Raw genomic sequence first — 15,297 nt, forward strand, 5'->3', positions numbered from 1 at the left:
CTTAAAGCTGCACTAAGACTTTTTGGGACACCCTGTACTGCTATTGCTCTGTATTTAAGTGCAATATTTGGATGTACATATATACATATAGATACTATGTATATATAATATGCATTTATTAAACATTATTAGGGGTTTGGTTTTATTTTAATTGGGGCTAAAGTGTATCTTCACCCTTACTACTTGGGTTGGGAGCTATGATAGAATTAAATGTCCACCAAAGGTACAGGTGAGGTCAATACTAGGGAATAAATCAGTTCAGGGCAGAGATCTTTTAGGGTAGCAAAGTGAAGAGATCTCAGGAAAGTAGATGTTTGAGTAAAGAGATGAGGCTTAGGGCTGGGACAGGGTAGTGATGTTGCCTTATCATCACATATCAAGAGGTTTCCTGGATGTTGCAACTTATGGGGCCAGCCTGAAAAATGATCTGAATATAAGGGTCAGGTTACCAACAACAATTGCTTCTCCTGGTACTTCTTATTATAACTCACAGGAACCAAGGCATTCTATTACCTTTTTTCCTTAGCTTTGAGCCAACAAGGGAGTTGTCCTGGGTTGTATAGTATTGGGGTTGAACAAGATTCTTTTTTTTTCCTTTGCTGCCACCTTGGACTTTGTGAAGAAACTACACTCTTCCTTTTTAAAATGTATCTTACCACAGGTCCAGTCCATATAGCAAGTTTGCCATTAGAGTACTCTGTAGTATGTCGCCACTCAGTGGAGACATATGTGCATTGCGTTGTTCAAATATTGCTTGTCCATTCCACCAAATTAAATTCCTAGAAAATGCTGCTTCCTCCTCATTTGTTTTTGGCTTATCTTTGACTTTTTTTTTCTTTTACTAGGTAAAAGAGGCCATTCTTTGTTTCATTTCTTATTCAGCCTTAATCACTGACTGGGCATTGACTCAGTCAAACTGAAATCTGTCTCCCACTGCATGGGGCCATCTCCAGTTATCTTGATCTATATCTTGCCACTGAACCCAGTTGACTGGAGGAGAAAGTGAGGCTAGTAACTTTGCATAGTCCTTTCTCACTTAAATCTAATTCACTTGCAAACCGTGGCATCACCTTCCTGATCCTCTTCAAGATCTCTCTGAGAATAAAGACAAACATCTTTGGTTTATCTGCCATTTCTCAAAATCCCCAAACTATGGTGTGATTGCAATCACTACAGGATAGTCAGGGAATGGCATTTGCTTCCTTCCTTTTGATTTTGGCCTGAATTTAAGTATTACAATTTAATATCAGAACATTTAGAAAGAAAATTTCTTGGAAGAAGGTTCTGGGAAGGTGTATTTTTCCCTCTGGCATCTAGCATAGTGCCCTGGATTCGTTCACTTTCCTGACAGTGAGCATTTATTAAATACTTACTACATGCAAGGCACTGTGCAAAATGCTAGGGACACTGAGAAAAGCAAAAAAGAGTCAGCCTCAAGAAGCTCACATTCTATTTGGAGGGGAGAGAAGATGCAAACAACTATGTACATTCAAGATATATACGGGGTAAACTGGCAGTAATCTAGGAGAAGGGAGGTGACTGAGAAACCCACCTTGGAGAAGAAATTTGAGCTTTGTTTTGAAAAAGAGCTAGGCTTGGGGCAGCTAGGTGGCACAGCAGACAGAGCACCGGTCCTGGGTTCAGGAGGACCTGAGTTCAAATGCGACCTCAGACACTAACACTTAACTAGCTGTGTGACCCTGGGCAAGTCACTTAACCCCACTGCCTAACCAAAAGAAAAAAAAGCAAAAAAGCTAGGCTTGGGAAACTGGAGGTGAGGAGGGAGTTCTTAGGCTTGGGGGTCAGCCTGTGAAAAGGCACGGAGAAAAGCCAGCACAAGACAGAATTCTCAGTTATGCTTCAGCCCTGAGCCCATATTCCCTGACCTCTGGAAAAGCTGATAGATGCACAGCGATAAAAATCAAGTTCAATCCGTTTATTGTTGTTCTTGACAGAAACGCAGCTTGGTATGGTAAGAAAAAGCATTTCATCAAGACCTAAGTTCAAATCCAAACTCCCATACTCACTGTGTGACCCTAAGGCAAGTCCCAACTCCTCAGGGTTGAAAGAAAACTTGGAGTTAGCTGTGACCTAAGGTCGTTAAACCAACAGACTAATAGAAGAGGAATCCTGTTTCCTGGAAGCCACCCTGACGTCATTTAGTACGGGGAGGTCCAGGGTGACTCAGAGGATGTAGGTGGGACTTTCTGGAGTTTTAGAGGGAAGGGTGGAGGGAGGGGGTTGGTAAAGGTGACAGCCTCCACCTGCCAGCCAGGGGACCGCATTTCCTCCTTGTAAAGGAGAAGCCTTCTAGCTTTCTAAAAGCAACGAGAACCAAAAACTAAAGGGAAATTAAACTATTCATGAAAACTGCCCTTACCGTGATAGCTCTTCTTTTTCTAAGGAAAGAGACAAGTAAACTGCGGTTAGTAATTAATTGACAAAGAAGTACTACTAGCAGCCGAGGTATGCAATAGTGTTTTAAGGCTGGCAAAGGTTTTATTTACATAGATGAGCTAATTGGAGTTAGAGTAAAGAAGTGTGACAGACAATTCAGAGGTGCAAGAGCTTTTCTGCCCCAAGCACTGGCACTAGGAGGCTTAAAGGCAGGTGGGTGGGGGTGGGGGTGGGGGAGGGGGAGGGGGAGAGAAGGAGAGAGAAAGAAAGGCAGCTCTGCGCTTGCGCAAGACCACCTATGAGGTAATAGAACGAGACTTAGAGGAGGATCACGTGTATCTCTATTCAAACATTCTCTTCTACTTCCCTACAAGGACATAGACTGCGAGGCCCTGCCCTTTGTTGAGCTTTGGAATGTGAGGTAAGGCCAATGCCTGGGGCCAGACTCGACCATCTTTCCAAACAACTAGGGGAGAACAAGAACTAAATTACGACGGCTAACCCCGGGGAACCAAAGAATTTCACTTAAAGTAATATCACCAAGCACCGTCATTCATTTCTCTGCATAGTATGCCATTGTTATTACTCTTCCTCAATCCACTGGTTCTCTTTATAGCTTGAAGCTGTCTATCCTTCCCCTCCTTTTCTCATTAGAAGGGCCCCACTATTGGGCAGAAAATGGAGCCCAGCCCGAAGTTCCTTCCGGTTTGTGCGTCGGGGCCGGAAGTGCCGGGGTCGGTGGCTGATTCCTGGGCAGTAGTGAGCTGGGTGGATCGTAGCGCCGAGTAGCCGCCGTCTCCAGCCTTGTTGCGGGTCGCGTTGTCGTTTGTCGCCACTGTTGTTCTCGGGTTTTCAGCCGCCGCAGGTGAGTGGTGCTCGCGACGCCGATAGCGCCTGCGTCCCGCCAGAGCCCTTATTCCCCACCCCCCCAAGTCTGACCCCGCGGGGTCCAGGGAAGGGGTTGGTCGGGAACCCCGCCCGGCACCTTCCTCTGGGAAGACTGCAGCCGGAAGCTAGGCTCGGCTCGCCCCATTCCTAACTTGGTGCTGAGAGGGCTCAGCCCTGAGGGAGTGGATGGTAGGAGGGGGTCCTGAGAAGCCCGAACCCCTTCCTCCATGGGACTCCTTGCGGTGGCCTGCCCGAGCTCCCTTCTCGGCTGCAGACCTGCGCGTGAACTCGGAGGTTCTGTACCTGTCTGGGAACTGTTAAAAACACTTTCGTTAATTGCATTTCAGTGTAGTTGTTTTCACTTGGAACTTTGTGTACTGTATTTTGTGCATTTGCACACATTCTGAGGAGGGGTCCTTGGGCCAAAGCGGCAGGGGCGAGAGGGAGGTGGTTTTTGAAACAAAAAAGGTTAAGACTCCTGAATAATTATTCCACTTCGGGATGTTTTGCCTTCTGTTCCAAAGCCTATTCTATAGTTGGCGTGCTTTTAGGCACATAGTTAATCGAGGGCTTTCCGCAGATTGTGACTCAGTGCGACTTTTTGAGCACGTAAAGTTACGGTTGTGTCTGCGATTTCTGACAGATCCAATATTCAACAAATGTTTGTTATAGGCTAAATTGTTTGCTTTAAAAAATTAAGCTGGGAGTTAGTTACATATTTTAAAAAGCTGATTTGCAGGAACCTAGAAGGGGATATACAAGAGGGACTTGGTTTCTTTTTCTCATCTCTTAAACGCACAAGGAACAGGGTAAAACTGCAGTAGAATGGAGATTTTTCTTAAAGTTGCTAGTCTGTGTGAGATTTATTTTTTTAAAAAAATCCTGGACGTGGGCACATTTATTAGCAAACTTACTTTTTAAAGGTGGTGTTAAAGGTTAACGCCTTTTGCTGCAGGAACAGTCCCAGTTCTGCAAACTGCACCCCAACTACTTTAGATAAAACTTAACCACTGGTGGGGTGTGGCAGTCAAATTAATCCTGCTTTCAAAACAGGAAGTTAAAATAGAGTAGCACTGTTGGAAGCCAAGCAGGTATTTAACTTTTGGAAAATGGGACTTAAAAAAATATTAGCACAGCCAAGTTGGAAAACTAGTCAGCAGTAAAGTAAGAACATATGTAGACTAGTTTGAAACGTTACAGATGATCTAAAAACTGTCTCAAAGTATATTTAACACACTTCGTTACTGTACAAAATAAAAGTTTCTCGTTTTCTAACATAAATTTTTTAAAAGTTATCCAACTTTCTAGATTTTGTGTACAATCATAATAATTATCATGGTGTAGCAAAAGAAACACTAATTTTTTCTTAATACTACTTTAAGAAGATGCATTTTGTACCTTGGAAAATAATGCTATCTATAGAAAATATAATTTTAAGTGGGCCATTTTCCATTTATATATTGCAGCTTGTAACCACTTCATAGTTCCGTGGTTACTTATGGCAGACTGTTGAAAAAAGTGGCTTAAATATTACTTTAGGGATGAAATGGCTTGTGATTACTTGAGTAGTTCAGGTAGATGCCCTGTACCTTGTTAGACTCTGGATTCTCTAACATCCTAAATAATGTCATGATACCTTTAGGATTTAGAGATTGGAGATCGAGTCCAGATCCCTCATTTTATAGATGAAACCTCAGAGAGGTTTGTTGACTTGCCCAGGAGTTTCACACGTAAGAGCTTTGATTCAGGCACAAGTCCTCCATCAAAGCTAGTGTTCTTACTACACAATGCCAACCTTTCTTAAAAAGTTTTTATCTTAGTGACTCCTAGTTTTCATGTCAGATTTGAAAACTCAGATCAGTTACCTTTTCTCAGTCTCTCTTGAACCCATTTTAAATCAGCCTGTGCTCTATGGATTACTCTATGGATTACCTGGAGATTGATGTATTTCCACTAACATCCCTCGATTCAATGAGGGTGACATGGAAGCCCCTGGGTAAGGGGGGAAAGCTTGTAAAAGTTCCTTAATCTTACTGCTTCTAGTTATACCTGACCTAGAATGTCTCCATTAAAAGCTCTTTTAAAATGTTCAAAATTAACCCGTATGAATTGTACAAAAAGATTCTGTACTTCAGCTTAGGGTAGGGGAGCAATATGTTCAAAATTTGGGGATGCTAGGTGGCACAGTGGTTAGAGCACTGGACCTGGAGTCAGGAACACCTGAGTTCAAATACTAGCTTAAGACACTTGAGAATTGTGTGACCTTAAGCAGGTCTTTTTGTGTGTGACCCTAAACCTCTTTTTGCCTCAACTTTCCTCACCTGTGAAATGGGAATAGTAATAGCAGCTATCTCCCAGGGTTATGAGGATCAAATGGGTGTGAAGGGCTTGCTTAGCACCAGACCTGGCGAGTAGTAAGCACCATTTAAATGTTAAATGTTGTTATTAGTCAACTTTCTGTTTATTTTTAATTAACTTTTCATTATTCGTAACTTTTAAGCAAAGTATGGCTAATACTCAAGCAGTCCTTTGTATTATAGTTGTGGCTTGTTGAACTTCCCCTATCCCATCCCACCAGAAAAGGAATGCTTGCAGATTATGTGAGGCCTTTAAAGCTATGTTTACAAATGGTGGGGAAGCTACGTGGCATAGTGGATAACATTCTCAGACACTTACTGGTAGTGTGACCCTGGGCAAGTCACTTCACCTGTTTGTTTCAGGTTCCTCATCTGTAAAATGAGAATGGTAATAGTACTTACTTTAAAACGGGTCTGACGAATATCAGATGAGATAATGATTAGCACATTGTCTAGCACAGTAGTGCTATATAAGTGTTAGTTATTATTAATAACTTTCTCTAGCCAAATTTATACTTGCTTGTTGAAGTTTAGTTAGCTTAACTTGCACAGGGTTATGCCTATGAAAGAATGGCAGGAAGCTCCCAGAGAATATAGACTGGATTTTAAAATGAAATCCAGAGGGGTAGGGGGAAAGGCAATTGATCTGAGCTTTTCAACTTGATATAAGAGGCATTTAGGAGCCATTTACTTTGTTGGAGGTAAATATGAGGCTCTGATTGGCATGGGGAGGCTAAACAGGGCAAGAGAAAACAAATTAAAGGCAGTGAAAGAAAACAGTCCTTGTCAGCTGTCTCCTTTTTTTTTCCCCCCCTTCATACATGAACACCACTCAGGTATCTTTAGAGAAAAATGTTTATTGATAAATATGACTGCAAAGTTTTTTCTTTAATTTTTGCTTAGAGCTCCAAAAAGTTCTGAAGTTGTGTTTTTAATTTCAGTATCAAGTGTACTTATTTGCATGTGAGCATAAAAAATACATTCCAATTCAGGTACAGATAGCCTTTTCTGAATTTTTAAAATTTTGGCTTAGACATACAATTCTGTCCTAATATGACAAGGAGAGAATTTATTCTTTTTTACTACACTAGTAGAAATCCTTGCTAAACTTTCAGGTCTACACAAGAAAGAAGTTTCTGACTACATTTGTACAACATAGTAAGCATTCTTCTTTGTGAAATTATTAGTTATTGGATATAGTCAAGCATTAGTTAAAAGGATTTTAGAGCAAGAAAGAGCCTTTAGCAATATACCCCCTTTAGTTCATAGAAGAGATTGTATTCAAAGAGGTTGTTAAGTGACTTAATGAAAGTCTAAATAGCTAGTCTGTTGTAGAGTTGGAACTAGGACCAAGAACTTTTCACTATACTACAATAGACAGAAAGTACTGTCTCTTCCAACTCTGAAATATTTTGTTTCTCAATTAAGAACCATTTGAAGCCCCTATACCATAAAGCTTTTCTCGTTCAAGGTGACTTCTCTCTCTCCTCTAAACTAAGTACCATTCATTTGACCAAAAAGCATGTACTCCCCTGTGATATCTCTTGTGTTTTTGTCACCTTTAAATTTTTCACATAATTAGTATGATTATAAAGTAATACAAAAATAGCATTCTTTTATAATTACATCTAAATTTACACCTTTGTTTCAGTAGCTGTTCGGTAAATTTCTTGATTCTAATGCCATGTCTTAGAATTGTTAATTATACATAGTATGTGAATGAGGATTCTATGGGAGGTCAAAAAAACCCTTTTCATGTGAAACTTGCTCAGTTTTTGTAGTTTTCAAACTGCTTAAGTTTATCACTTGTCCTTGGAGTAGCAGACTAAAATAGAGGTATAAAGTAAAAACTTAATTACTATTCCATTATCAACAGGTAGCAAGTTGTATTCCACTAAATTTGTTCATATCTAGACTTATATACAAAAGATCACTCAATTTTGAGAACAGTGTTTTGGTTTTAGTTTTTCATTATTTTCATCTTTATTTTAAAATAATTTTTAGTTTTAAAACAGGCAGCTAGGTGGCACAGTGGATAGAGTGCGTGGGCAAGTCATTTAACCTGTTTTCTCATCTGTAAAATGGGTAATAATAGCACCTACCTTCCAAGATTGTTGTGAGGATCAAATGAAATAATAATTGTAAAGTGTTTATCACAGTGTCTGGTAACATAGTAAGTGCTATGTAAATGTTAGCTATTATATTGATACTTTGTGTTTTTACAACACCTGCATTTCCCAGTACAACTCTTCCTTAAACCTCAGATAGCAATCTCTTCTAATAAGAAAGAAAAAGAGAGAGGGAAATTTAACAGTTCAGGAAAACTAACCAAATATAGAAAATATCTGACATTACATGTACTACATTCCCTTACTTTTAAGCTCCACTTCAGTATCTCATGTGGAGGTAACCCTTATGCCAGAAGAGCAGGAATGTATGTCTAGAAACACTCTAGTTAATTTAATGTCTCCAAAAATTGATATATATTTTTTAAATTTTAAAGGTTTTTTAAAATTAAGCTTAGTTAAGTTTTAGGATTTTGTTTGAATAAAACTAGTGTCCTTTGTGATCAAATATTTCATAAACATTTCTCTTAGAAAATACAAATGAAATCCCTTGAGTGCATACCCTAATGAAATGTGCTGCTTACCCCTGTGGGCTGGTATTAATTAGATTATATATCTCTTGTCAAAGTGGCAGCATAACTAAATTCAGGGACGTAAAAAAAACTGGTATTGAAACACTTTTTGGTCTAGAGGTGGAGTGGGGAACCTTCAGCCTCGTGGTCACATCCCTTAATAAAAAGGATGTGTTCTGTAAAACTTGGACTTAGTCAAAAGGCTGCACATGGAAGACCTAGAAGGCCACAGGTTCCCCATCTTTGGTGTAGAAAGAATGCTGTGCATACTTTGAAAAGCATGATGGTTATGGATTAAATATACAGATAAATCTTGGAATATTTGAAACTGGAGGTCCCCCTTAAGGCTTCAAATAAGCAAAATTAAGATAGATAATATTGCTTCAGTACAGAGGGGTGTAAAAAGTAAGAACAAGTACTGGTTGAAGCTACAGCTTAATTATAGATAAATTCTTTGAACAGATTAGGACAACTAGAGGTCTGGGGATGATGAGTAATGGATATATTTAGCACTTAGCTTTTCAGCCTGTCATAGCAAATACCATACTTTACCACAACATTGACCCTTGGTATGTGTGGTGTTTTGTTTTATGACATTTTTGTGTTAAGACTGAAATGAGACTCTACGAAGACAGTGAGGGTTATACTTTTATGAATGTAGTGATACAACTGTAATAGGGAATGTAAGTAACCAAAAAGAGAGGAATAATTGATGAGTCAGTCTTGGGAGCCATCTGTTCAAAGCTAATATAATAAATAAAAATTTTTCATTGCTATACTAAACACTTCATTTATAGAAGGAAATTTATGGCACAGAGATCTAGGTGATAGTTCATTCTTTGGAGTCCAGGGATTTATTTTTAGTACAGAGGATAGTGTTTTTCAGTGTCATAGATGAATGTTGTATATGGAACGTAAGTTTTAAAATTGTTATACTGGTCAGTGGATGAAATCAGTAGTGGCTATTTGTAGATGTAGCTAGAAGAATATAACTCATTACAGAGTCCCATTCTTTTTAGCTGGAGCTTCTGCAGATTACTAACCGGATCTCAGCTCAGCCATGGTATAGTAAAATATTTTACTGTTAAATGGTTATGGGGTTTGTAATAACTATATGAGCCAGTTTTAGGTTCTTTGAGAGGCAGAATATTTTAAAGGAATCATTGCTTTTGTTGTTAAAGATCAAACATTTATCTATTTTATTCCTGGATACTTAAATTTTAGTTATAATATTTCACAGCGTATTTCAGTTAAGATAGGTAATTATTTTCATATCTTTATCGATAATTTGTATAAAATTTCTTTTACCATGTGTGCATTTTTTTAAAAAATCAACTACTTAGTTATAAGTGATTTCTTGTACTACAAGTTAAACTCCATTGGCAATTGACGCTTGAGGGTATTTGGCAGTAGGAAGTACTAGGTGAAAAATCTATTCCCGTAATTCTATTTCACAGCTACTCTATACGCTTACCTTTCTTCCTGCTCTATAAAGCAGCAGCTATATTAAAGAAAGAGAAGAGAAGGCTCAAGAGATAGGAAGAACACCTTATAATAATTAACATTACTACTACTCCATGTCCTGTGAAAGCTTAACTTTTAAAGTGTAAAACTGGCATTGATGTCCTAGTAATTAGGTAACATTTCTTTACAGCCATTGTACAGTTTATTTGTTGAGTTTTTCACTCTGGTGGCTTGTTAAATGTTTGGTGGGTGGTGTTTTTTTGTTTTTTAATTCAGGAAATTGGGATATCATTGCTATTAAAAGTCCACAGTAGTGCTGTGCATGTCTCTTTAGTTTGATGTCAGCTTTGAATTTATCACTTTGGTGGATGTGAATTATAAAGCCAAGGCCTTTTGGAACCTACCTAGAAGCCCGGTCAAAAAAACCCCCAAAACATCCACATCTTTTTTTCAATTCTTTACCATTTTTATTTAAAGTTTTGAGTTCCAAATTCTATCCCTCCCTTCCCTCTCTCCTTCTTGAGACAGTAAGCAATCAGATATAAGGTATAGATGTATAATTATATAAAACGTTTCCTTATTAGTCATTTCAAAAAACTTTCTTAAATATTAAGGGTAACTGGTCTCAGTATGAATTCTGGTTTCTCCCTCAGCACAAATGCATAACTAAATAAAAGAAGTGTATGGGTTGTAGAAGAAAAGAGCCCTAGTGATGACTTCAAGTAAAGATATCTTGCTAATCAAGGCATGAATAGAATGGTATATTCATATCCTTTACTTTTTGGAAGTTCCTTATTTGTCATACGTTGCAACCTGTTCACACCAACCACCAGGTGCTTCTTCATTGCCCTTTCCATGATTTGTAGAATAGTAATGATTAAAAAAAAAAAAAAAGGTCGTAGGGACATAAATTTAGAACTGGAAGGGACCAGAGGCCATCTAGTCCAACTCCCTCCTCCCCCCATCTCCCCCACCCCATTTACAAGTCATTAAAGGGGCTTTGCAATAACCTAAACATACGTAATCCAGCCTGCCAATCCTCCTATTTAGTTCTGCAGCCAACAGTGTACTTATTCATTTATGTAAGAGAATGTATGATAATACATATAAATTTTAAAAAGATGGACAGGTTATGTATGTGGTGAAGGATTACATGTGAGCTACTCATGTACTCCTCTGTTAAGAAGGCCTTCCTCCTGATCCTTTCCTGATCTTCCCAGTTTATGAGAGAACATGGACAAGAGTCACAAAATGGACAGGTATGGATGGGTTGCAGTCTTTATCACTGGAAAAAATAATCAGAATCAATGAGATCACAGATCCATTTGCGTCTTGATCAGCTTACCAGTAAAGTGGCTTAACTTTTAAATTCTTTTAATTTAGGTTGTTTTCCTGCAATTTTAATTTTTTTTTTTTAATTTCTTTTTCCTCACTAGGACTTAACAGTCAACATGTCAAGCAAAAGGGCAAAGACAAAGACCACCAAGAAGCGCCCTCAGCGTGCAACTTCAAATGTATTTGCTATGTTTGATCAATCACAGATTCAGGAATTCAAAGAGGCCTTCAATATGATTGATCAGAACCGGGATGGTTTTATTGACAAGGAAGATTTACATGATATGCTTGCTTCCTTAGGTAACCATGGATTATTTTTTTTTTTTGCCATTTTACATATACACATTATAGAATATCTTAGAACATTTTGTATAATAAGTTTTAAAATACTAAAACCATTTCAGTACAGTAGTAGCCACTGAGGGTCAAACCAGGGCTTAGAAGCTTGGAACAACCAAAAGCAGCTTTTGGAACTGTTTTGTAGAACCTCGTGATTAAAGTAAGCTTATTTAGCAAAATTTTAAGATGGACCTAGCCACTAGCTAGGTCCACTTTATTTGAGATACACACTTTTATATTCTAAAATTGCATTTGTTGATTTTTTTAAAATTAAGCACCTACCTAGTTTAAGTGTTCAATAAATGCTCCATACTAGATGCTAGGAGTGCAAAGATAAAAAATGACAGTCTTACTGTCAAGGAATTTACATATTAGTAGGAGATAAGACATATACGTAAACTATAAATTAGAATGTGATAAATGCAGAGGTTCAACTTGAGGATGGCTAGGAACACTGAATAAACCCAAGAGATCTGAGGTATTTAATAAAAAGCTGAGATTCAACTCATGTCTAGACTTATAATCAGATGTTCAGTACACTCAGAATACCAACTATTAAAAATTTTTGGCATTTTAAAGCCAAAGATGTGGGGAAATAGCCAGTATTGTTTTTAAAAAGATTTATATTTTATTTGAAAGGGCTTCATAAACGTGAGTTAATTCTTTTTAAATGTGGACATCATTATAGGAAAGAATCCAACTGATGAATACCTAGATGCCATGATGAATGAAGCTCCAGGTCCTATAAATTTTACTATGTTCCTTACAATGTTTGGGGAAAAGCTAAATGGAACAGATCCAGAAGATGTCATCAGAAATGCTTTTGCTTGCTTTGATGAAGAAGCTACAGGTGAGAGATGCCTTTTAAGATAGCTGTACAGAAGTCTACATTGTAATCCTTTCATAGAATAACTTTTCAGTGGATATTTCTTGAATGACTATCATATTTCCCAGTAATTATGGCAAGACAATATAAAGTGCTCTAAATTCTGACACATCCTCTGTTTCTACAGTAAATGTAGCCCACTTATTTTAAAAATTATAAAGCAGTTACTGGTATCCCCACATGTATAAGAAGCAAAAGAAGAAGAACACACTTATATTGTAGTGGCATTAAGAGGACAAAAGTGTGCTTGCTAACTATTGGCCACCAGACAAAAAGTGTATTCTTAGAAGAGCAATTTAAACTGGTGGTGGCTTTTATTATTAATAGCAAAAATAGTATCACTATATGAACTCTCGTTTTCATTTTGATGATGTGGAAACCCTTCAATTTTTACTATCTTGAATTCTTTGTGTAATTATAGGGAACTCAATTTTCAGTGGAAATTTTTTAACCCTTTTTCTTTTACTACATAACATATTTCTTGGCCTCCTTACCCACACTCAGCCTATGTAGTTTCTGACTTTTAGGGTCATTCAAGCAAAATAATCGGCCTTCAAATTTTATCATTTCAAAGCCATTTTTAAAAATTATTTTTTGGATTATCCTTACTGTTCATTGACTCTAGTGTTAATTTTCACCTTCCCCATTTAGCCAAAGAATGAGAAGTTTAGAGCATGCCTACAGAAATAGGTTAGTAAAATTGGAGGACATTGAAAACAGAAATGATGTCAGGCAGCTCTTAGGTCTTCTAAGTACCACGAACCTCACACAGACCTTTTTGTTTTGTTTTGTTTTGTTTTTTAAGGCAATTGGGGTTAAATGACTTTGCCAAGGTCACACAGCTAGTAAGTGTCATGTGTTTGGTCTGAGACCAGATTTGAACTCGGTCATCCTGACTTCAGGGCCGGTGCTCTATCCACTGCACCAGGACCTAGCTCCCCCTCAGTTTGCCCATTTTTGATGGATGATGAAGGTATCTTAAATTTCTAGAAATAGAATTCCAGAAGTATGTTATCTTTTTGTGTTTAGTAAGATATGCTTATTTAACCCATCACAGACATTTTGCTTGTTAAAAAGATTCTCAGAATAACTTTTTCTCATCCCCCATCCCCCCTGATCTTTTTGTCTTGTATTTCATAGGCACCATTCAGGAAGATTACTTGAGAGAATTGCTGACAACAATGGGAGACAGGTTCACAGATGAAGAAGTAGATGAGCTGTATAGAGAAGCACCTATTGACAAAAAGGGAAATTTCAATTATATTGAGTTCACACGCATCCTTAAACATGGAGCAAAAGACAAAGATGACTGAAAGAAAATGTCAGATTCATGCCAACAGTTGTTATTTTTACTTTGTTTATTTCTGAGACTTTCTGATACTGTTTGCATGTATTCAGCTTTATAGCTTTTGCCTCTTATGTATTTATTCCAAGCCATTTGGGGTACACTTGCACCTCTGTAATCAGACTGGAAAAAAGGGGTTATCACTTTTTTAAACTGAAGTAAAATAAGAATTAAAATAGAATTGAAGAAATTATCATTGACTTGTGAAAGCCTAAAGGAAAAAAATCTCAGATTTCTGGTTTAGCTGGATTTTTTACACTTTTTGTAATAAATACTTTTAAAATAAAGGTTGTGAACAAAGTATTTCCACTAAACACAGGTATTAGGTGTATTTAAGTGAATTCTGAAAATAAAAAAATCTAGATTATTTTTTTTTCCCCTCAGTGGCCAAACACTAAGTTATAGCTTATGCATAAATCAGAAATTTCTTCCTCGGGAAGAGGTGTTAACTCCTCTACTCTTTATTCTTGTGCCAGATTAAAAACGTTTCAGTTCTTGTTCAAAACTTTTAGCTCAACAAAAACTAATCGGCTGATGGCAGCTTGGGCATTTATTTAGTGCTGTTCACTGTTTCCACCAAATATATAAAGTGCAGGAAAAATGGGAGTTATCCACTTGTTTTGCCACCATCTTCGTATTTCCAGTGCCTCTTAGCGTCCCAGACACTGAATAACTAACTGTTGAACCAAAAGGTAAATGAGTGCCATACATGCCATAACCTCATTTGTATCAGGTTTCCTTTGCTCTCTTCTAATTTCTGATTTACATTCGCATTGTTAATCTGTAGTTCTTGGGTAGCTTTAATCCTAACCAAATTATGCCTTCCATTATGTATTTTGAACATTTGAGCACTGCTTAAGTTCATAAAACAAGATTATTCCATGTTTAATTCCAAATTTGTAAATTTTTGTTAGAATAGTTGCCTAAATTTATAAAATTATTTCAATAGAGGGTGATTCTAAGTGCCTTAAAATTGGAATTTTGTCTTTTTTAAAAAAATTATTGTTTATGGGTATTAGATTTCTTAAGAGGAACTTCCATGTATATCTTTATTGAAGTATCTGTGCCTTTTGAATGGAAAGCCTTTAAAGGTGTATTACATTTTATCTAATACTGCACAAGACATTGCACTGAATTATATAATGAATCCTAGACCTTACATGGTCCCTTCTTCATCTCTACTGCACTGAGCAAAATACATATCCCTTAGGAAAAAATTATATAAAAGTTTTTTAGCTCTAGCGTATTGCAAGGTATAGCATAGTCCTGTTTAAGTGTTGCATAAACCATAGTTTGTTTTTAGAGATATTGCTTCATAATTGAATTTGGCATGTTATATATACCACAGGTGTGTTCTATTTAAGCACAAATATTTGTATTTTGATAAAATGAGGATTCTTTAAAGCCAGTGAGTTTGAAGCAAACAAGTCTCTGTGTCTACTCCTAAGTTTTGCTTTAAACTTTTGAAATCATGAAATAAATTTATCTATTAGAAGAAATGGGCCTGGGTGTTGTGCACTCCTGTAATCCTTACTCCTGAAGGAGGCTAAGACAGGTGGCTCCTTTGAGCTGGAAGTTCTGGTCAGGTGGTCCCAATATGTTCTTTGCCAATGTGGTGAGCCCTCTGGCAGCATGCCAGGGTGCCTAA

The 15,297-nt window shown here is 37.4% G+C and overlaps 1 protein-coding gene across 1 annotated transcript; it reads left to right on the forward strand.

The window, feature by feature from the left end:
- Positions 1-3,088: 3,088 nt before the first annotated feature.
- Positions 3,089-15,148, forward strand: MYL12B (myosin light chain 12B). Its single transcript, XM_020970696.2, has 4 exons — positions 3,089-3,262; positions 11,181-11,379; positions 12,107-12,268; positions 13,445-15,148. Exons 2-4 carry the CDS (start codon positions 11,196-11,198, stop codon positions 13,615-13,617), a joined length of 519 nt encoding a protein of 172 aa, XP_020826355.1. The 5' UTR covers positions 3,089-3,262; positions 11,181-11,195; the 3' UTR covers positions 13,618-15,148.
- The last annotated feature ends 149 nt before the right edge of the window (positions 15,149-15,297 follow it).

This window comes from Phascolarctos cinereus, unplaced genomic scaffold (genome assembly GCF_003287225.1).
Source record: "Phascolarctos cinereus isolate Bilbo 61053 unplaced genomic scaffold, phaCin_HiC Scaffold_4;HRSCAF=312, whole genome shotgun sequence".
NCBI lineage: Eukaryota > Metazoa > Chordata > Mammalia > Diprotodontia > Phascolarctidae > Phascolarctos > Phascolarctos cinereus.

Coding starts and splice junctions, on each gene's coding strand:
- MYL12B (XM_020970696.2), top strand. CDS start 11,196: ATGTCAAGCAAAAGGGCAAAGACAAAGACCACCAAGAAGCGCCCTCAG. Junction 11,380..12,106: donor TGATATGCTTGCTTCCTTAG/GTAACCATGGAT, acceptor ACATCATTATAG/GAAAGAATCCAACTGATGAA. Junction 12,269..13,444: donor CTTTGATGAAGAAGCTACAG/GTGAGAGATGCC, acceptor TGTATTTCATAG/GCACCATTCAGGAAGATTAC.